This window comes from Saccoglossus kowalevskii, chromosome 15 (assembly GCF_978046115.1).
Source record: "Saccoglossus kowalevskii chromosome 15, keSacKowa6.1, whole genome shotgun sequence".
In the NCBI taxonomy this organism is placed as follows: Eukaryota; Metazoa; Hemichordata; class Enteropneusta; family Harrimaniidae; genus Saccoglossus; species Saccoglossus kowalevskii.
In genome coordinates this window covers 31,801,796-31,827,467 of record NC_140655.1, presented here as the reverse complement: position 1 = coordinate 31,827,467, position 25,672 = coordinate 31,801,796, and the positions used below count along the sequence as shown (strand labels likewise).

General features: G+C 33.0%; 1 protein-coding gene across 1 annotated transcript; it reads left to right on the top strand.

Annotated features, from left to right (window-relative positions):
- Nucleotides 1–832: 832 nt before the first annotated feature.
- On the top strand, nt 833–24,865 carry LOC102808009 (N-acetylneuraminate lyase-like). Its single transcript, XM_006815927.3, has 13 exons — nt 833–976; nt 1,664–1,718; nt 3,497–3,555; nt 5,322–5,392; nt 5,482–5,569; nt 5,884–5,941; nt 13,639–13,714; nt 14,532–14,624; nt 14,793–14,938; nt 15,163–15,209; nt 15,645–15,729; nt 16,765–16,813; nt 20,579–24,865. The coding sequence occupies exons 2-13, from the start codon at nt 1,692–1,694 to the stop codon at nt 20,728–20,730; spliced, it is 951 nt and encodes a 316-aa protein (XP_006815990.1). The 5' UTR covers nt 833–976; nt 1,664–1,691; the 3' UTR covers nt 20,731–24,865.
- Nucleotides 24,866–25,672: the final 807 nt, after the last annotated feature.

Sequence of the window (25,672 nt, the reverse complement as noted above, 5' to 3'; positions counted from 1 at the left end):
AAAAATCAATATAAAAAATATTACCCACACAGTATTCTACAGGTTACTTGTTCATATTTGTTTTTGATTTGTTTTATATTTTTAGAATAGTTTTTTTTTAGATTATATTTTTTTAACTTCTTTTTGTATGACCCTTTGTATCCTTTCCTAAGGATTTTATGCGTCTAATAAATATTATTATAGTTATAGTACATCGGAAATACATAAATCGCATCGGCGACCGTCAGGAAAACAACACGAATAATACTGCGCCACTGAAATCAACAACCCTGGCCGCCCGTGTATCTTAATACAGTAGTTTTTTTTTACCGTGATATGACTATTGGCAGTCGTACAATCGTTTATTTCAATCACAGAGGTTAGAGGGACTGTGTTTTAAACAACCCTTGTCCCCGTGTATCCCCGCGATATGACACAGTACTGCTGCGTCACTGAAATCACCAACACAGTTCAGTATTTAATTTTTTACCGTGATATGACTCGGGTAATCTGTACTAAACCAACAACACTTTGTACTTTGTTTGAAAATGACAGCTCCGTCACTGAAATAAACAACACTCGGAATCTGGCCAAGTTCGGCGGACACCAGGCAGTCAACTCAACACGCTTACATTTATGGATATCTTGCAAAGGAATAATAATTTTCGCAATTCGGCGAAAGTAATATAAATATTCTCTCGGACATATTCAACCTTTTTTTTAAATTCTTGCTTTACAAACTATTAAGTGGGTCCATATGAAATAGCAAGTCAACGAGACACAACTTGAAGTCAACGAACTTTTGCCAGGTTGTTTACAATCTGTGTCAGTCACGTGCTTGTTATCAGCTGACTAAGGGATTTCTGGCGGCTTCCGGTTATTGTGTTGATGTTTTCACTGGCGCATGACGCATACATCGTGATAGTGGTCCACTATACATCCTGTATAATTTTATATTTTATGTTATAAAAGCAAGAAAATCAAATACAGTTATCTGGTAGGTTAATATCTTATTACATATCGTTATTTTTATTGAGGGTCGTTCGTGCTCTTCGGCGGCTGCGCCAACCGTGCAGTTCATATATTTCTTTGTTTCGAGGGATGTAGGTCGACGAAAAAAAAAATCTGCGAAAGTGGAAGTCATTTTTCCAGGAAAATAAAGAAGCGAAAATAGGTGAATCCGTGCAGAAAAATATCATTGAGCAGTTCACTACCAAGACATTTGATACTCATTCCAAATATGAGAGTGATATACTGGGTGATGTTTATGATTAAGGGGTGGACCATTAGAAACTCTAGGGGGTGGCAGAAAAACTAAGCAAACTATTTTGTTGTCTTCACTTAGCTTTGTGCTATTTTTTTTCAATGACGAATTCGCTGTAATTTTTTTATTTCCTCTGTCTATAATATTTTTCTCTAAGAAATAGTGTTTTGAAATGCCATGGATTCACAATGATGTGAACCACATTAATTTGGGTTGCCAGCCAATAATGTATATATGTACATCACCCATGTATTTATAGTCACAATATCATAGTATTAGTAATATTTTATTGCATCCTTAAAATTATAATAATATCATAATACACATGTGTCATATATCAGCCCCAAACACCGAGAGATTTATTGTTACCCTCCAAAGATCCTATATTTTATCATGAATTTGTTTTCAATTAATTCTCAGATATTTATTTTGAAAATCTGGTATAAATATGAACAATCAAGAAGTCAATGGCAAGGTAATGTTATATTAATAGCAGTTAATTTGTAATTCAATTAATATATTTACTGTTCAATGATGTTTTATTTTAGCTAGACTTAATTATTGCTGAAGTTTATTTTCACTGATTTTTGATGAGTTGAATGTAAAAAATATATAGGAGTAATTTTCACTTGATTTCACTGATTCATTCCTTCAGTGAGAAAGATAAATAAAGTGAAAATAAAGTAGTTAATATTACAGAACTTTGTGTTGATTTTTATAAAAAAGCAGTCTTGGTTCTGTGATGTTATTAGTCATCTATGCAAATTGATCTTAAAACTTGTTGACTGTTAAAAAATATATAATCTTTGACCTTAAAACCACAGTGGAAATAATGTTCCCCCCCAATAAAGTTATGCCGGCGAAATAATTTTGTCTTCATATTTGTGCTATTTAATAATCTATGATATTCAGATTGTAATGAAAGTTTGTAAGACTTGTGAACATTCATCTTTTGCATCATAAACGAAAAGTGTCTACATATATTTATACTAGAGCATATAGTATATATTATGAATTAGCTTCCATTATCTTTATCTTTAAAGGCCATTCATCCTTTTTACTTGACCCTGGTATGATTTGATGTAAGATAACCAGATTCTCATGTCCATTGAATCCTCCCTTTTCAAGGATCTACTGTATACATGTGACATGCAGCCACCTACACCAGTGACCTTGCTAGGCTTATACATGTACTACCATAGTCTCTTTATAATAAGTTGGACCACCTACTTTTTTTATTAAAACTATATTCTTTTTTTTTTCTCAACCAGCTTCAGATTGTATTAAGTAACCCATAATAAAGTTTTTTGTTTACATTACTATTCAATTATTTTATAAATGATCCCAACACATGTAAACCTCTAACTGTAAAGGAAACGCCAGTCAGCTGCAAATGATATTGTTCTACTATCTGAAACAAAATGACATTGGAAACTTAAAGTATATATTGAGAAAACAAACGCTATGATCTTTAATGAATGGGAGAGACTTTTAAGTGATAGTCTGATCATTTTTTGAAGGCAGTGAAAAAAAAACCTGACTAAAAGATTTAATTATCTCAAGCCCACCCCAAGCACTTGCAAATCCAAAAAGAAAGGGGCAAAAAGCCTATTTTTACTAAAAGAAAAAATAGAATATAAACAAAATATAAAAATAACTACTGCATTGTCTTCCTGTTTTTATAAATTAATCCAACCAATCTTTGATTTAGGTAGTGATGTCTGGGTGCATGAATGCTCACACAAGTCTGCTATGGAATAGTTCCGTACCAGCTACCTCAGATATCGTCTAGATGTTTTGTTCAAAATTTGGTACATTTCCGTTGACACATTCGTATTAAATATTACAGCCATATGTTAACTACAGACAACTTACTATTCAAAGAGGCAGCACGAGAAAAAAAAATTACAGAAACATACAGAAGCTGTAAAAATAAATAAAACTTGAAAAATACAAACATTGACAATATTAAGCTAAGCAACATTAGGGAATCACAATTTAAAAATAAGTGAAAAAGACAAAATGTTAAAATACTTCTACTGAAAACCACAATAACATATCAGAGATATAACAAATTTATGTTTAACCCATGCAGTTTATACTGGCACATAGTAGAGTGTTTCCTGTAATTGTGTAATTTGTGTTTCCAAAACAGACCATCAATATTATAAACATATTGTTTTATCCCTAGGTTAATTTGCACTGTAAATTTATAGTCTATAAAATAAAAAACATTTTTGATTGCATCTCTAGATGGAACTTCATATAAAAGGATTGATTGCAGCCCCATATGCACCATTCAAAGAAGATGGGTGAGTATTTAATACAGTTTTGGTTTCTGTATTATTTTAATTAATTAATTAATTAATTACCTGGTCAGTGTAATTGTCAGAATGTATTATATTTTGATTGTTTTATCATTATAGAATAAACAATGTACTACACTTGAAGCAACTTAATATTATTATTCATAGAAATATATATTTTGATTATGTCTTTATTTCTCAATAAAGTCAATACTGTGGAATACTTTATTTTCGCTGGAATTAATTTTTGCTGAAAAGGCTTTTTGGGTATTTTGTGTGGAATTTACTTTTACTGATTTTTGATGAGTTTAATGTGAAATACAGGACAAAAAAGTATATTCGCTGGATTTTATTTTCACGGAATCATCCCTTCAGCGAAAATAGCAAAAATAAATTCCAAGCGAAAATAAAGTATTCTACAGTATTACTGTAAAATACTTTATTTTAACTGGAATTAATTTTTGATGGAAGGACATTTTGGGTGTTTTGTATTGAATTTATTTTCACTGAATCACTCCTTCAGCTAAAATAGCGTTTAATTAAATCCAAGCGAAAATATACAAATATTGAGCTCAAGGTTGATACACAGATTTGTCATTGGGAAGGGGGCATTGAACGAGAAAAAGCTGTGGTCAGTAATGCTCTCTGAAGGTCTACACATCTGTGCACACTAACAAAAACCGTGTACTATGGTCATTCAGAGCAGAATAAATGCAACTCTATAATAAAATAAATAGAAATACAAAATGTTGTACAAAATCACAAATTCTGAAATGTTCAAGTTTCAGCACTAAGCCATGTACGCAGTGTGGCCTTTCTAGACATACTTGAGCATTTAGTCAGTCATGGTGTTTGATGATTATCACTCGGTTACAAATATTTATATAGAGTTCAACTCTTCCCAAGAAATGTTCAATACCTTGGTTACATAGCTGTTGAGGAAATGCTAAGAAAACTCCATGTAAGAACAGCCATTTTTAGATCACTTGTAATATTTGTGCAAGGTGTAAACTGATTTTCGAATGAAATTAGTGGTTTATGTAAAGATTACAAATTGACTACATCAAGATAAAAACAAGCAGACACATTAAAATGTGAAAACGTCATAAAATTTTGAGAAATGTAAAGCTCCAGGAGGTTAGCGGCATATTTTCAACAACATGATTCTGATTGATTATCGCTACTGTTTTTGCTCTATAAGACGCACATTTCAAACAGAAGTGCACATACATGCGTTTACTGTATACTATATACTAAATACGATTTTATTTTGGGCATGGACACACCTCTGATATTCGTGTCAGTGCGATTATGGTACGGTACTTGTCATAACACAAGTCACAACTTGTTCAAAATGGTGATTGACTGCTCAATCTTGATAGATGTTACTGTTTTTTGAATTCAAAGATAAATTCAGGATTGTGTTCTTGCACAACAATTAATAAAAACTGTTAGGACATTGTTCACAGCTGGAGAAGTTAATATTCAAATTTACAGACTGACAAATCTGCAAACCTGATTGGCTGGTAGGGCTATGAGGTATATATAATATGGATTATCACTCATTTCTTTTATTGTCAAGCTGATTAGCTACTATGACATCAATAATAATCTATTAAAATAAATAAATATTAACCTTTATGAAAGTAATTATTTTGTAAGGATTTGTATGTTGCTTAGTTCATCAGTATTAAATAGCATGACCAGCTGTGCAATAAATTTTGCAAATTGACTAGGTCATTTATACACTGAAGTATTGACATTTTTTTCAGGTCATTAAATCTTCCAATTATAGACCTGTATGTTGATCACTTAGTAGATGAAGGAGTTTTCTCCGTTTTTGGTGAGTATGCAATATATTTGTTGAAAGGTTAATTGCATTTTATAGTGAATTATAAAGTATTTCTAGACTGTATGTTTTTTATATAACAGTTAACGGATCAACTGGTGAAGGGGTTTCTATGAATGTGGAGGAAAGAAAAAAAGTGGCTGAAAAATGGGTTGAGGCAGGCAGAAATAAGTAAGTAATATGAAAACATGTGGTTAATATGAAAAAATCTATCTCCCAAAATTATTAAAATTTAAAATTGAATTAAGGTTTTTCACTTCTATGTTTTATTCTGGATCACTACCATTCTGAGTTAATGTATTTTTCAAAAGGTGTAATTTGTATTCAGAACTTGACAAATGTTCATGAATTCCATGAGTCAATGAATTTTGTAAACTTTTTGTAGCAGTGAATATTTCTCTTGAATCCGATGACATGGAGTGTCATTGACTTTCTCTAAATTTTGTCAAAAGATTCAATAATTTAACTATGATTTCTCTCTGTAGACTTACTGCTGTTATAGTACATGTTGGCGCACACAGTATTCAAGATGTCAAAGAACTGGTAAATCTGACACTTGTTCAATTGTTATCAATGGGGTTATCATAATCCCACCTCCAACAGTTATAGTCTAGTATATTCAGTTATTAACTAATGAAAGGTGACATATACCGATAATTTTAATCAGATATTTAAGGTACATAAAATAACACATCTTTAATATGACACATTAATAGGTAAAATTAACTACCTGGTAGATATATAACAACTACAGACCATAATTAACTACCTGGTAGATATATAACAGCTACAGACCATAATTAACTACCTGGTAGATATATAACAGCTACATACCATAATTAACTACCTGGAAGATATATAACAGCTACAGACCATAATTAACTACCTGGAAGATATATAACAGCTACAGACCATAATTAACTACCTGGTAGATATATAACAGCTGCATACCATAATTAACTACCTGGTAGATATATAACAGCTACAGACCATAATTAACTACCTGGTAGATATATAACAGCTACAGACCATAATTAACTACCTGGTAGATACATAACAGCTACAGACCATAATTAACTACCTGGTAGATATATAACAGCTACAGACCATAATTAACTACCTGGTAGATACATAACAGCTACATACTAAAATTAACTACCTGGTAGATACATAACAGCTAGAGACCATAATTAACTACCTGGTAGATACATAACAGCTAGAGACCATAATTAAGTACCTGGTAGATATATAACAGCTAGAGACCATAATTAACTACCTGGTAGATATATAACAGCTAGAGACCATAATTAACTACCTGGTAGATATATAACAGCTGCATACCATAATTAACTACCTGGAAGATATATAACAGCTACAGACCATAATTAACTACCTGGTAGATATATAACAGCTGCATACCATAATTAACTACCTGGTAGATACATAACAGCTACAGACCATAATTAACTACCTGGTAGATATATAACAGCTACAGACCATAATTAACTACCTGGTAGATACATAACAGCTACATACTAAAATTAACTACCTGGTAGATACATAACAGCTAGAGACCATAATTAACTACCTGGTAGATACATAACAGCTAGAGACCATAATTAACTACCTGGTAGATATATAACAGCTAGAGACCATAATTAACTACCTGGTAGACACATAACAGCTAGAGACCATAATTAAGTACCTGGTAGATATATAACAGCTAGAGACCATAATTAACTACCTGGTAGATATATAACAGCTAGAGACCATAATTAACTACCTGGTAGATATATAACAGCTAGAGACCATAATTAACTACCTGGTAGATACATAACAGCTACAGACCATAATTAACTACCTGGTAGATACATAACAGCTAGAGACCATAATTAACTACCTGGTAGATATATAACCGCTACAGACCATAATTAACTACCTGGTAGATATATAACCGCTACAGACCATAATTAACTACCTGGTAGATATATAACAGCTACATACCATAATTAACTACCTGGTAGATATGTAACAGCTACAGACCATAATTAACTACCTGGTAGATATATAACAGCTACAGACCATAATTAAGTACCTGGTAGATATATAACGACTACAGACCATGATTAACAACTTGGTAGATATATAACAGCTACATACCATAATTAACTACCTGGTAGATACATAACAGCTACAGACCATAATTAACTACCCGGTAGATACAGAACAGCTACAGACCATAATTAACTACCAAGTACATATATAACAACTACAGACCATAATTAACTACCTGGTAGATATATAATGACTACAGACCATAATTAACTACCTGGTAGATATATAACAGCTACAGACCATAATTAACAACTTGGTAGATATATAACAGCTACATACCATAATTAACTACCTGGTAGATATATAACAGCTACAGACCATAATTAACTACCTGGTAGATATATAACAACTACATACCATAATTAACTACTTGGTAGATATATAACGGCTACAGACCATGATTAACAACCTGGTAGATATATAACAGCTACAGACCATAATTAACTACCTGGTAGATATATAACCGCTACATACCATAATTAACTACCTGGTAGATATATAACAACTACAGACCATAATTAACTACCTGGTAGATATATAACGGCTACAGACCATGATCAACAACCTGGTAGATATATAACAGCTACAGACCATAATTAACTACCCGGTAGATACAGAACAGCTACAGACCATAATTAACTACCAAGTACATATATAACAACTACAGACCATAATTAACTACCTCGTAGATATATAACGACTACAGACCATGATTAACAACCTGGTAGATATATAACAGCTACAGACCATAATTAAGTACCTGGTAGATATATAACGACTACAGACCATGATTAACAAGTTGGTAGATATATAACAGCTACATACCATAATTAACTACCTGGTAGATATATAACAACTACAGACCATAATTAACTACCTGGTAGATATATAACAACTACAGACCATAATTAACTACCTGGTAGATATATAAACGCTACAGACCATAATTAACTACCTGGTAGATACATAACAGCTACAGACCATAATTAAGTACCTGGTAGATATATAACGACTACAGACCATGATTGACAACTTGGTAGATATATAACAGCTACATACCATAATTAACTACCTGGTAGATATATAACAACTACAGACCATAATTAAGTACCTGGTAGATATATAACGACTACAGACCATGATTAACAACTTGGTAGATATATAACAGCTGCATACCATAATTAACTACCTGGTAGATACATAACAGCTACAGACCATAATTAACTACCAAGTACATATATAACAACTACAGACCATAATTAACTACCTGGTAGATATATAATGACTACAGACCATAATTAACTACCTGGTAGATATATAACCGCTACAGACCATAATTAACTACCTGGTAGATATATAACAGCTACAGACCATAATTAACTACCTGGTAGATATATAACGGCTACAGACCATGATTAACAACCTGGTAGATATATAACAGCTACAGACCATAATTAACTACCTGGTAGATATATAACCGCTACATACCATAATTAACTACCTGGTAGATATATAACAACTACAGACCATAATTAACTACCTGGTAGATATATAACGGCTACAGACCATGATTAACAACCTGGTAGATATATAACAGCTACAGACCATAATTAACTACCCGGTAGATACAGAACAGCTACAGACCATAATTAACTACCAAGTACATATATAACAACTACAGACCATAATTAACTACCTCGTAGATATATAACGACTACAGACCATGATTAACAACCTGGTAGATATATAACAGCTACAGACCATAATTAACTACCTGGTAGATATATAACAACTACAGACCATAATTAACTACATGGTAGATATATAACAACTACAGACCATAATTAACTACATGGTAGATATATAACAGCTACAGGCCATAATTAACTACCTGGTAGATATATAACAACTAAGACCATAATTAACTACATGGTAAATATATAACAACTACAGACCATAATTAACTACATGGTAGATATATAACAGCTACAGGCCATAATTAACTACCTGGTAGATATATAACAGCTACAGACCATAATTAACTACATGGTAGATATATAACAGCTACAGGCCATAATTAACTACCTGGTAGATATATAACAACTACAGACCATAATTAACTACATGGTAGATATATAACAGCTACAGGCCATAATTAACTAGCTGGTAGATATATAATCGCTACATACCATAATTAACTACCAAGTACATATATAACAACTACAGACCATAATTAACTACCTGGTAGATATATAACAACTACAGACAATAATTAACTACCTGGTAGATATATAACAACTACAGACCATAATTAACTACCTGGTAGATATATAACAGCTACAGACCATAATTAACTACCTGGTAGATATATAACAGCTATAGACCATAATTAACTACCTGGTAGATATATAACAACTACAGACCATAATTAACTACCTGGTAGATATATAACAGCTACAGACCATAATTAACTACCTGGTAGATATATAACAGCTACAGACCATAATTAACTACCTGGTAGATATATAACAGCTACAGACCATAATTAACTACCTGGTAGATATATAACAGCTACAGACCATAGTTAACTACCTGGTAGATATATAACAGCTACATACCATAATTAACTACCTGGTACATATATAACTGCTACAGACCATAATTAACTACCTGGTAGATATATAACCGCTACAAACTATAATTAACTACCTGGTAGATATATAACAACTACAGACCATAATTAACTACCTGGTAGATATATAACGGCTACAGACCATGATTAACAACCTGGTAGATATATAACCGCTACAGACCATAATTAACTACCTGGTAGATATATAACAGCTACAGACCATAATTAACTACCTGGTGATATATAACGGCTACAGACCATGATTAACAACCTGGTACATATATAACAACTACAGACCATAATTAACTACCTGGTAGATATATAACGGCTACAGACCATGATTAACAACCTGGTAGATATATAACAGCTACAGACCATAATTAACTATCTGGTAGATATATAACAGCTACAGACCATAGTTAACTACCTGGTAGATATATAACAGCTACATACCATAATTAACTACCTGGTACATATATAACCGCTACAGACCATAATTAACTACCTGGTAGATATATAACCGTTACAAACCATAATTAACTACCTGGTAGATATATAACAACTACAGACCACAATTAACTACCTGGTAGATATATAACGGCTACAGACCATGATTAACAACCTGGTAGATATATAACCGCTACAGACCATAATTAACTACCTGGTAGATATATAACGACTACAGACCATGATTAACAACTTGGTAGATATATAACAGCTACATACCATAATTAACTACCTGGTAGATATATAACAACTACAGACCATAATTAACTACCTGGTAGATATATAACGACTACAGACCATGATTAACAACCTGCTAGATATATAACTACAGACCATGATTAACAACCTGGTAGATATTTAACAGCTACAGACCATAATTAAGTACCCGGTAGATATATAACAGCTACAGACCATAATTAAGTACCTGGTACATATATAACAGCTACAGACCATAATTAACTACCTGGTAGATATATAACAGCTACAGACCATAGTTAACTACCTGGTAGATATATAACAGCTACATACCATAATTAACTACCTGGTACATATATAACTGCTACAGACCATAATTAACTACCTGGTAGATATATAACCGCTACAAACTATAATTAACTACCTGGTAGATATATAACAACTACAGACCATAATTAACTACCTGGTAGATATATAACGGCTACAGACCATAATTAACTACCTGGTAGATATATAACAGCTACAGACCATAATTAACTACCTGGTGATATATAACGGCTACAGACCATGATTAACAACCTGGTACATATATAACAACTACAGACCATAATTAACTACCTGGTAGATATATAACGGCTACAGACCATGATTAACAACCTGGTAGATATATAACAGCTACAGACCATAATTAACTATCTGGTAGATATATAACAGCTACAGACCATAGTTAACTACCTGGTAGATATATAACAGCTACATACCATAATTAACTACCTGGTACATATATAACCGCTACAGACCATAATTAACTACCTGGTAGATATATAACCGTTACAAACCATAATTAACTACCTGGTAGATATATAACAACTACAGACCACAATTAACTACCTGGTAGATATATAACGGCTACAGACCATGATTAACAACCTAGTAGATATATAACCGCTACAGACCATAATTAACTACCTGGTAGATATATAACGACTACAGACCATGATTAAAACTTGGTAGATATATAACAGCTACATACCATAATTAACTACCTGGTAGATATATAACAACTACAGACCATAATTAACTACCTGGTAGATATATAACGACTACAGACCATGATTAACAACCTGCTAGATATATAACTACAGACCATGATTAACAACCTGGTAGATATTTAACAGCTACAGACCATAATTAAGTACCCGGTAGATATATAACAGCTACAGACCATAATTAAGTACCTGGTACATATATAACAGCTACAGACCATAATTAACTACCTGGTACATATATAACAGCTGCATACCATAATTAACTACCTGGTAGATATATAACAGCTACGGACCATAATTAAGTACCTGGTACATATATAACAGCTACAGACCATAATTAAGTACCTGGTACATATATAACAGCTGCATACCATAATTAACTACCTGGTAGATATATAACAGCTACGGACCATAATTAAGTACCTGGTACATATATAACAGCTACAGACCATAATTAAGTACCTGGTACATATATAACAGCTGCATACCATAATTAACTACCCAGTAGATATATAACAGCTACAGACCATAATTAAGTACCTGGTACATATATAACAGCTGCATACCATAATTAACTACCTGGTAGATATATAACAGCTACAGACCATAATTAAGTACCTGGTACATATATAACAGCTGCATACCATAATTAACTACCTGGTAGATATATAACAGCTACGGACCATAATTAACTACCTGGTAGATATATAACAGCTACAAACCATAATTAACTACCTGGTAGATATATAACAGCTACATACCATAATTAACTACCTGGTAGATATATAACAGCTGCATACCATAATTAACTACCTGGTACATATATAACCGCTACAGACCATAATTTAGTACCTGGTACATATATAACAGCTGCATACCATAATTAACTACCTGGTACATATATAACAACTACAGACCATAATTAAGTACCTGGTACATATATAACAGCTGCATACCATAATTAACTACCTGGTAGATATATAACAGCTGCATACCATAATTAACTACCTGGTAGATATATAACAGCTACAGACCATAATTAACTACCTGGTAGATATATAACAACTACAGACCATAATTAAGTACCTGGTAGATATATAACAGCTGCATACCATAATTAACTACCTGGTAGATATATAACAGCTACAGACCATAATTAAGTACCTGGTACATATATAACAGCTGCATACCATAATTAACTACCTGGTAGATATATAACAACTACAGACCATAATTAAGTACCTGGTAGATATATAACAGCTACATACCATAATTAACTACCTGGTAGATATATAACAGCTGCATACCATAATTAACTACCTGGTAGATATATAACAGCTAGAGACCATAATTAACTACCTGGTAGATATATAACAGCTACAGACCATAATTAACTACCTGGTAGATATATAACAGCTACAGACCATAATTAAGTACCTGGTAGATATATAACAGCTGCATACCATAATTAACTACCTGGTAGATGTATAACAGCTACAGACCATAATTAAGTACCTGGTACATATATAACAGCTGCATACCATAATTAACTACCTGGTAGATACATAACTGCTACAGATAATATTAACTACCCAGTAGACAATTTAAGGGCAAAGGCTAAATTTCATGTGACTCCATAGCCTACATCTTTTTCTATTACAATAGCGTTTTGTGATCCCTTGAAAATATTTGACCTTTATCCACTAAACCATATCTTGCGATCTAAACTTTGTATCTTTCAGGCCAGACATGCTGCAACCATAGGAGCCACAGCAATTGCTGCCATGCCAACCACTTTTTTCAAACCATCAACAGAAGGTACATTACACAGTTGTTAATTTTTTCAAGTCACCTTATGTCCACTTTTACATGACAAACCAGTATTTTCATTTTCCATATTTTTAATTTCTGTCAGATTTTTTGTTTTGTTTATTGACGTTTGACTGACTGGTAGCCAAACTTGGGCTGGGATAATGATGTACTTTCATTATTTGAAATAACAACATTTGTAGATAAAATGTTGAATAATTTAAATTTATTACTGAAAAAGACCTGTAGGCAAAGCGAAATTATGGCCATTTTGTTTAAAATTACCAAAGAAGTTATAGAAAAATACATAATATACATAATAGCACTCATGTATATTATTATAACATAATAAAGTTTTAATTTCCGTTACTGAATTCCTGTTAAGCTGTGATGTCATTGTTGTATGCATAGTTGAATAACTAGATTACTGTGAAATACTTTATTGTAGATGGAATTAATTTTCGCTGAAAAAGCTTTTTGGGTGTTTTGTATGTAATTTATTTTCACTGATTTTTGATGAGTTGAATGTGAAAATATAGTAAAAAAAGTACATTTGCTGGATTTTATTTTCACTGAATTATCCCCTCAATGCAAATAAATTCCAAGTGGGAATAAAGTAGTTTACAGTATATACATTGCATGTACATCTCATCACATTTAGGTATCATCTAAAAAGTAGTTAATTGTCCATGGTTACATACAACAAGGGCATAGCTAAGGTGATTTAATTTTGTTTAAAGTTGTGATGCAAGCATTAATTATGCATGGTTATGCAAATTAATTAATAATGCACAGATAATCATGCCTATTTGTATTAATTTTTCAGTACGGGTTGCTTCATATCTGGCAGAGATTGCATCATCGGCACCAACGTTACCTCTCTATTATTATCACATTAATGCCCTTACAGGTGTAAATAGTAAGTATGTCAAAATGTCCATACTCTCTCTGTCATTAGTAATAAATTGAAATTTTGTTTTCAAAATTTCCTAATATCTAAAATTAGTAAATTAGTAAAATTTACACTAATTAAGTTTAACAATTCAGTGAAAGTCCAGCGTGTTTCATGTTCATGTTTTCTTTGTAGTATCTGTTGAGAGACTATTTGAAGTGATTGATAATGAAGTTAATGTACCAACATTTCGGGGTGTCAAATTTACATCACCTGACTTGTTGGATTACGGCCGTTGCATTGCGTACGGGAAGTATGATGTCATGTATGGCTTAGATGAGGTGAGGATCATTTATATTCACATCAGTTCACTTCATACCTTCTCAAACACCTATATGTACTGTATGATTGCAAACACACAGGTTAATATTAAGGTAAATTATGAGGCATGCAGTATACTTTTGTTGTTATCTAGTTGTCCTGAGCAATAACTACAATAACCTTGCCATTATTGATGATGATCAAAACATTATGGAATATATCAGATAATTTTTTTTTTTTTTAGCAACTACTACCTGCCTTGTCTTTAGGAGCGGAAACATTTGTCGGGAGGTGAGTTATATAATCTCAACTTTATTGAATCCAGTGTTTTTTAAATTTTTTTTTTTAAAACTCTCTTCTAGATAGGGAATGAATGTAAAGACTCAAATGCACATTAACCTAAAACATCCATCATACAAAGTCAATCAGATGTTTGATAGCTTAGTAACAACAGAAACCACAAACTAGTTCATTATGAAATACTAACTAACATATTGAATTGTATTCAAAAATAAAAATATAAAAAATAAATGTTTAGATTTATAAAACTATTCAGTTTTGTTTCCTTACACCAAATAGACTTGCATAATAATTTCCATATTAAAAATATTCACCAATGGGAAATTGTGTATTAGGAAAAAAACCCATCAAAGTGTGCAACATGTTGCTCAAAAAAATGGTGTTCAAAGGTTTTTACTTTCATGTGACTCTTTTGTATGATTACAGTACATATAATTATGCAGGAAAACTGTATAATGGTATCATTGAAGACTACAACAATGGAGACATGGTGGCAGCCAGACAGGGACAGGTAAATCCTACTCCCCCTCAATAAAAATTTTGTATATACTGTCAACAATGGTTATTTTAACTATTGGCCAATGTAAAGATAGAAATATAAAATAAACTTAATTGTGTGTGTGTGTGTGTGTGTGTGTGGTGGTGGTGGTGGTGTTGGTGGTGGTGTTGGTGTTGGTGTTGGTGTTGGTGGTGGTGGTGGTGGTGGTGGTGGTGGTGGTGGTGGTGGTGGGGGGTGGGGTGGTGGTGGGGGGGGGGGTGCGTGTGTGTTGGGGTGGGGGTGATAAGGATAAACATAATAAATTGTGATTTTTTTTCTCATCATACATTGCTACAAACAAAGCTAAAATGAACCTCTATCAGATTTGTTAATTTTGTGAGAATAATTTCAGTACTCAGGTTTTAGTAAAAAAATGCTATTATTTACTATTTGGAAATTTATTACTCAGTGATAACAATTGCAATCACCATGTCAACAACGAAATAACAGTTTGTTCTTTGGCAAAAACATTGTGATAACAATGACCATAAGAAAATAACTTGAGCTTTAATTTATCATTGTACACAACATGATTAACTTTGTTGACAGAAACACAGCTACCTTGTACCTGAACTTGCATCTCGTGTATGTAGACAAACAGACCCTGGAATGAAGTGTGTACATCCCTATCAATTATTAATCAAATTTTCATGGCCAGTCTTTTGTCTTTTTTTCCTGAGACATTATAATTTGGGTTCACCTAATGAGTGGTAATGTTAATTATTCTCAGAGTTATCGAAAATATTTTCGATACATATTTTTGAGGTCCTTGAAATTGCCCATCCCGAAAACAACCAATAATTTCATCAGGGTTTTTGAACTCACCCTTCCTCAAACCAACCAACGTTTTCACTGGGATCCTTGAAATTGTCCCAAACCAACCAAACAATGTTCCTTGAAATCGCCTCTCCCTGAAGCAACCAAACATTTCACTGGCCTGGGGTATTCAAACCAACCAAACATTCTTGATTTATGTTGAATATTAATCAATGTTTTTGTCATTTTCAGTTTAAAAGTCATGCATTCATTAAAGTTCTTTTAAAACATACAAGGACTGGTAAGTATATACACTAGTAGATGCTGTGCTTCTTTTAAAATAACAATATTACACAATTTGTTTATTAATATTGTATTGTCAGTCAAGGATAGAGTTTTGGACAGTTAGTACTGTCTTGGAAGAATAGGGATAATCTACATGTACTTGAATGTCTACCTCTTTTCAGACATGAATACCCCTTTTATAATAAAATTTCTGAAAAATATCTGACTAGGGTTCTTTTAGTCCCCATTAAATGATGTTTAAAACAGTGACTTATATCATCCATCTGTGCATGTCTTGACCTATGAGGTTCAAACTTGTCATAATGATATACATATCTACATCCATTAGTGTTTTTGTTTATTCCATGTATTCCACTCGGTTCTTTGAAGACATAACGAGTTGCATGTTTTTAGCTCCGCTGTCGACTTTGTCGAGCGGAGCTTATCATATGAGTGATTGTCCATTGTCGTCCGGCGTCCGTGTCAATGTTTTAATTTTTCGACTTCTTCTTGAAAACTACAAGCCTGAATGTTTTGATACTTGGTGTATATGTACCTTGGGTAGACCTCTCTCAGATTTGTTCATATCATGATTATATCTTCAATTCTCTAATTTTGGTGAATATTTTTGTCATTTTTGGTAAAAAGTGATATTTTCGACTTCTTGTTAAAAACTGCAAGTCCAATTGCTTTGATATTACATATATAGGTACTACATGTGTATCTCTCTCAGATTTGTTCATTTTGTAATGATATCTTTAATTCTCTAATTTTGGTGAATATTTTTGTCATTTTTGGTAAAAAGTGATATTTTCAACTTCTTGTTAAAAACCACAAGTCCAATTGCTTTGATATTACATATATAGGTACTACATGTGGACCTCTCTCAGATTTGTTCATTTCATGATGATATCTTCAATTCTCTAATTTTGGTGAACATTTTTGTCATTTTTGGTAAAAAATGATATTTTTGACTTCATGTTAAAAACCGCAAGTCAAATTGCTTTGATATTACATATATAGGCACTACATGTGGATCTCTCTCAGATTTGTACATTTTGTAATGATATCTTCAATTCTCTAATTTTGGTGAATATTTTTATCATTTTTGGTAAAAAGTGATATTTTCAACTTCTTGTTAAAAACCGCAAGTCCAATTGCTTTGATATTACATATATAGGTACTACATGTGGACCACTCTCAAATTCGTTTATTTCATGATATTTTAAATTCTCTAATTTTGATGAATATTTTTATCATTTTTGGTAAAAAGTGATATTTTCTTCTTGTTAAAAACCACAATCATTTATGGTGAAAAATGTTATTTTTGAATTCTTGTTGAAAACAGCAAGTCCCATTGCTTTGATACTATACATATTGTTCATTTTCTAATGATATCTTCTGTTCTTTAATTGAAATGTGCATTGCTAACAGCAGAGCTATCTCAGCCGAAAGGCTGCTTGTTTTTAATTTCTATGATATTTATCTGACTGGCCAACATTTACATTTTTGTAAAAAAAATGCCATCAATCATTTCTCAGGTAAACTTGGTATAAATGTTGCATATGATGGGTTACTGGGTATTTTGCATCTTGATATGATGGGTTACTGGGTATTTTGCATCTTGCTATGATGGGTTACTGGGTATTTTGCATCTTGATATGATGGGTTACTGGGTATTTTGCATCTTGATATGATGGGTTACTGGGTATTTTGCATCTTGATATGATGGGTTACTGGGTATTTTGCATCTTGATATGATGGGTTACTGGGTATTTTGCATCTTGATATGATGGGTTACTGGGTATTTTGCATCTTGATATGATGGGTTACTGGGTATTTTGCATCTTGATATGATGGGTTACTGGGCATTTTGCATCTTGCTATGATGCGTTACTGGGTATTTTGCATCTTGATATGATGGGTTACTGGGTATTTTGCATCTTGATATGATGGGTTACTGGGTATTTTGCATCTTGATATGATGGGTTACTGGGTATTTTGCATCTTGCTATGATGGGTTACTGGGTATTTTGCATCTTGATATGATGGGTTACTGGGTATTTTGCATCTTGATATGATGGGTTACTGGGTATTTTGCATCTTGATATGATGGGTTACTGGGTATTTTGCATCTTGATATGATGGGTTACTGGGTATTTTGCATCTTGCTATGATGGGTTACTGGGTATTTTGCATCTTGATATGATGGGTTACTGGGTATTTTGCATCTTGATATGATGGGTTACTGGGTATTTTGCATCTTGCTATGATGGGTTACTGGGTATTTTGCATCTTGCTATGATGGGTTACTGGGTATTTTGCATCTTGCTATGATGGGTTACTGGGTATTTTGCATCTTGATATGATGGGTTACTGGGTATTTTGCATCTTGATATGATGGGTTACTGGGTATTTTGCATCTTGATATGATGGGTTACTGGGTATTTTGCATCTTGATATGATGGGTTACTGGGTATTTTGCATCTTCATATGATGGGTTACTGGGTATTTTGCATCTTCATATGATGGGTTACTGGGCATTTTGCATCTTGATATGATGGGTTACTGGGTATTTTGCATCTTGATATGATGGGTTACTGGGTATTTTGCATCTTGATATGATGGGTTACTGGGTATTTTGCATCTTGATATGATGGGTTACTGGGTATTTTGCATCTTGATATGATGGGTTACTGGGCATTTTGCATCTTGCTATGATGGGTTACTGGGTATTTTGCATCTTGATATGATGGGTTACTGGGTATTTTGCATCTTGATATGATGGGTTACTGGGTATTTTGCATCTTGATATGATGGGTTACTGGGTATTTTGCATCTTGATATGATGGGTTACTGGGTATTTTGCATCTTCATATGATGGGTTACTGGGCATTTTGCATCTTGATATGATGGGTTACTGGGTATTTTGCATCTTGATATGATGGGTTACTGGGTATTTTGCATCTTGATATGATGGGTTACTGGGTATTTTGCATCTTGCTATGATGGGTTACTGGGTATTTTGCATCTTGATATGATGGGTTACTGGGTATTTTGCATCTTGATATGATGGGTTACTGGGTACTGTAAAAGGATCAATTGTTCACTGGGTTTTAATTTGGCTTATTTCGCTGAATGAAAAATGCGCTAAATTAAAACCCAGTGAATATGTAAAATTTAGCATAGAATACATTATCTAAATGACAAAACCGTGAATTTAAAACCCACTGAATATACCTGAAATGTTAAATCAGCGAAATTTAAACCACGTGAAAATTAGTCATTTTACAGTATTTTGCATCTTGATATGATGGGTTACTGGGTATTTTGCATTTTGATATGATGGGTTACTGGGTATTTTGCATCTTGATATGATGGGTTACTGGGTATTTTGCATCTTGCTATGATGGGTTACTGGGTATTTTGCATCTTGCTGAAATAGTTGACACTTTTCTTGATCCTGGAAAATGTATTTGAGATACATGTAAATTTATTATATTCAAAAATGTTCCGTTTCTTCTTTGTATCTACCAGTACATGTAACTAATTTTAAGATTAGCCTTTAATTTATTATTTCATCCTTGTTGTATGAAATATACCTTATGTGAAAATAGAGGAAATACTGGAGTAGCCCTATATCTTAAAGAGTATTTTATAGGAATCAAAATAAAAAAAAAGTAAAAGAATGCACTTTTAATGGAGTAACTATAGTATTCACTCATTGTGAATGACTACATATTTAGTCTTTAGTTTAATTTTGTTTTCGTTCTGTTCCTAGGTGTTGACTTTTGCAGCATTACCAAAGCTTTAATGGTTCTCTGTGGTGTGGATGTCGGGCCTGCAAGGACTCCCATGAATAATATGAGCAAAGGTCAAATCTTGCAACTCAAACACGATTTACAAGAAGTAGGGTTCTTTGAATGGAAATAAACAGTACCAGTATTGCTGCTAGTCATCAGTATGTCTGGAAAACTATATTAAGATACATGTATTTTTAATGCAAGTAATAATTCCAGAAAATGTATGAAACTCCATTTTAACATTTCTTTTTTTTTAAATGTTTAAAGCATGGTGCTATAGATTTGTTTTGGCATATACCGGTACTACTGTGTCACAGTATAGTGTTTTAGTAGTCACCTGGCTTGGGATCAAGTAGTTGAATAAGCCAGCAGAAATTTGGAAGATTTGAATGAACGACAATTACTGTGGAATACTTTATTTTCGCTGGAATTGATTTTCACTGAAAAGGTTTTTTGGGCGTTTTGCTTGGAATTTATTTTCACTGATTTTTGATGAGTTTAATGTGAAATATAGGAAAAAAAGTATATTCGCTGGATTTTATTTTCACGGAATCATCCCTTCAGCAAAAATAAATTCCAAGCGAAAATAAAGTATTCTACAGTATTAAAGTTTAGTCTTTTCTGTTCAATGTTTTACACATGAATGACCACTGTCCACACATTGGTTTAGGTTCATATGCAAGGTCAATATAAAACCGCTTATTGGGTTAAAGTGGAAAACTGAGTTTGAAAATTCAATTCCCTAAAGAATCAGTTTGTAACTTACTATACAATGTCATATATGCGCATAGCTTTTAAAGTCATAGACATGCACTGAAATTTGACAAGAGTTAATGAATTATGACTTCCACTATAAAAGTAACATTCACCCAAACAGACAAATAAAATGTCTTGTCAATTACATGTACCTGCATATGCATCTAAAACTGGAAATGATCAAGTAGGATTTATTGCATAACACTTTTAATATAATTTAATACATAATTCAATCTTTGGAACAGTATAAAGTAACACATAATAAAGATAATAAATTTTTTCTTTGAAGTTTGAAATTTCCCACGTAATTTAAGATTTCAACTAGCTTTAAATAGAATGTTCTTGGACACAATGAAATCACGTGTAGAAAGCCTTCTGAACCAGGAACTAGCAGCATAAATCAATTACAGAATTACCTTATTTTGGGGCAAGTTTATTTCTACAATATTTCTAAGTTTCATTTATTATTATTTAGTAAAAAAAATCACTGAAATTATTTATTTTATCCATAAAATATGACTGACTGACTTTGAACTGTTCGAAGTTTCGCACAAACTACCAGCACTATTTGTGCAATATGTGTCAGATCGGTGTAGAAGACGCCGACCTGCAGAGTCAATGACAATGTACCAGGATGTGTGGCCTTTAGGGGTCATGCATGACTGAGGACAATCTGACAATATCATGAATTATACATTATTGAAAATTTGATAGATGTGAATCCGACATTTCATAATTTAAGTATACCTCCAGCATATATATACATATATACACATGTATTTGTTTTCCATATACATATATATATTTACAAGTACACAATTAAAATTAAAAAATATTATGTTTTATCGATACCTACAATTTTTGTCTCATTTTCTTGAATGTAAATTAATTCTAGAAATAACTGGAAATAATACACAAACAACCAGACCTGACATACCTCAGAGATAATTCTCAAATTAGAATTAATACAAGTCTACTAATAGATTTAAATAGCTATGAATTTAGCTGGCCTGGGACACAATGTTCACCTTTCAACCCAGATTTTTATGCATGCAGTATTGGATTAAATTTCCAGCCTTGAAAATCACAATTACACTTGCTGCATCCAGTTTTTTTTGGAATTATTAATTTTATGAATATGTAACATTTTCAAACATGTATTCAAATATTTTATTGAAATTAAAAACTAAACAAAAACAGAAAATATGCACATCTATAGTAGTAATTTGTTACCCCGTGCAAACCAAATGATATGGCCTACAGGTTTACACCATCTGTCTGTTTGTTTGTTTGTTAATTTATTCCTCTATAGTATGGCAGTAGTAGCAGTAATGATAATAATGGCACATTGAATGTGCTCCTGGTTGCCTAGAAATGTGGGGCATATGTTGTTTCTTAGTGGTTTGCAGTATAAGTATACTTTTCTAGTACTTGACTTCTAATAGTGCATCTTAGCTGAGCTGGTTTAATTTTTACACTGTAGCCATTGCTTCTGTCTATATATTCGGTTTGGCCAAGATGACAAAATCTAAATCCGGCCATCCTTCAAAGCACCACATCTGAGAAACCTTCCTGTGTGTTGTATTCTTGTTCCATCTGCATAATTGTATTTTGTGCTTGTGACCTACATGTAACATGTCACATTCTACTGGAATGTTTGTGTTGGATGAAGTTACGATACATGTCATTGACAATTTGTTTTACAATCAGATCAAAGATGGCCAACTCATGTCAAACACTGATACAGTTTTTAGTCCCCGTTCGAACGAAGTCCGAAAACGGGGACTTATAATTCGGTCTCCGTCCGTCCGTGCGTTCGTCCGGAGTCGTATCTCAGAATCCCTTGGACCGATTCCGTTCATTCTTTGCATGTGCCTAGTACTTTATGTGGGATATATGCACATGCAGTGGTTTAGCGATTTGATTCAAAATGGCCGACTGGCAGCCATCTTGTTTTTTGAAAATGTTGTATTTTGGACATGCTTTGTCAGTTTTCATTCAAACTTGGTACATAGATTATACATGTTAGGATACATGTCCATGATAGGATACATGTCCATGATGATTTATTTCACAATTGGATCAAAGATGGCCGACTGGCAGCCATCTTGTTTTTTGAAAATGTAATATTTTGAACATGCTTTGTCAGTTTTCATTCAAATTTAGTACATAGATCATACATGTTAGGATACATGTCCCCGACCGTCCGTGAGTTCCTGAGTCTGTCCGTCCGTCCGTGTGTCCGTGCGTCAGTCTGTCCGTCATATTTTAGAATCCTGTGGACCGATTCCGTTCATTCTTTGCATGTGCCTAGTACCTTATGTGGGACATATGCACATGCAGTAGTTTAGCGATTCGATTCAAAATGGCCGACTGGCAGCCATCTTGTTTTTTGAAAATGTTGTATTTTGGACATGCTTTGTCAGTTGTCATTCAAACTTGGTACATAGATTATACATGTTAGGATACATGTCCATGACGATTTATTTCACAATTGGATCAAAGATGGTCGACTGGCAGGCATCTTGTTTTTGTTTTTTTATGCAGTATCTTGGACGTGCTCTGTCAGTTTTCATTCAAATTTGGCACATACATGTACTTTATACATGTTAGGATGCATGTCCATGACAATTTGTTTCAAAATCTGGTCAAGGATGGCCGATTGACAGCCATCTGAGTTTTTGGCCTTACTACTATATTTCCACAATTTATGTACCATTTTCATTCGTATTTGGCACATCATACATATCAGTGTGTTTCATAATCAGATCAAAGATGGCCGAATAACGGCTGTTTTTATTTTGGCCATATTACTATGACACGAAACACGTGTTTTGATGTAAATAAACAATCTGTTGTATACGCCACTTGGAACTCAAGTTTCAAGGACACACTCGCGACAACCCCTCCGCTTTAATATGACCAGCACAAAGAGAACTTAACGGGGACTGTGTCATTTTCAATGACTTGTATTTTGTGATTTAAGATTGCCGTCTGGGATACATGTGCATGATGATTGGTTTTATGATTGGTTCAAAGATTGGTCTATGGCTGATAATCTTCCTTTTTAGCCACTACTATATCTCTGATACCCATGTTCCATATTTTTGTCACATACATCATAATACATGCATATGTTTATTTGTAGGAATAAATTCCAAAGGTTGTAATAAATGTTCATAGTTAAAATAATAAAAAAAAATTAATGAATTTATGAATGGCAAGATTTTTTCTTGTGATGTATATTATCGATGGAGGGGTGGTGGATTGACGAACATCTCACCGACTGAGGGCAGTATTGCAATTAGCTAACTAAATACGTAGATGTATTATTCAGTGTTATTATTCCGTTACTTATTTAGTTAGCCAATTGCAATACTGCCCTCAGTCGGTGAGATGTTCGTCAATCAACCACCCCTCCATCAAGATTTTCTCCTGGGATGTATATTTGCTCATACAACAGATTACAACTAAAAGTATGAATAAACTCCAAGTTGTATTTTCTTGAATGTACATTGTATGTTATTCACTTTGTACACGTTCATGTTTGTTTTCATTAAATTGTAAAGTGATTTTATTTCCGACTATAAAAACATTTTTTAAAAGAGTGTAATAGAGTAAAAGCCATAAAAAAAAGCTGGTACTAGGGAGTTCAAATCCAATATGGTGGCCGTACGAATTTACACACGCTGTAACTTTTCCCAAGAATTTTAAACTGTTATTTTACAAATTCTATACGTTGCACATCAATAAAATAACACTACCGTAATTATTGAAATAGGTTAGTCATGTGTCTATTTCCTGTGTAAAAAGCTTGGTACGATTAGTGAGTCAATCACACTCCCGCCGGAAAAATCGACCATTAGTGATAAAATTACGCCGTAAATAAACATGGCTCTTGATATTTTGCAGGGTGTGTGATATAAAACAGAAAAGCCAAATATATAAAAATATGGCCGATAAAATTTGCTGTAAGATGGTACTAGTTTAATTTATGTAGCTATGACTCGTGCGAAAGAAAATTGAGGTATACACATACAATACAAGAGACTTAAACTTTAAATTTGATAGAGCAGTGAGGCCAATTCTTGATTCATTGTTAAATAATATTAGCCTTTGAAATGGCATAAATGGAAACAACAAATCAATAACAACAACAAGAATCAACAGAAACTATGTGCTGAAGGTATTGGATGTATGAAGTACAAGTGTACTAATAAGGAATACTGCATTTACTGTATTTGATGCACATTTTCAATACACATAAACCAACCAAAGAAAGCTTAGAAATAACTTGTCTCGTTTACTGATGGTAT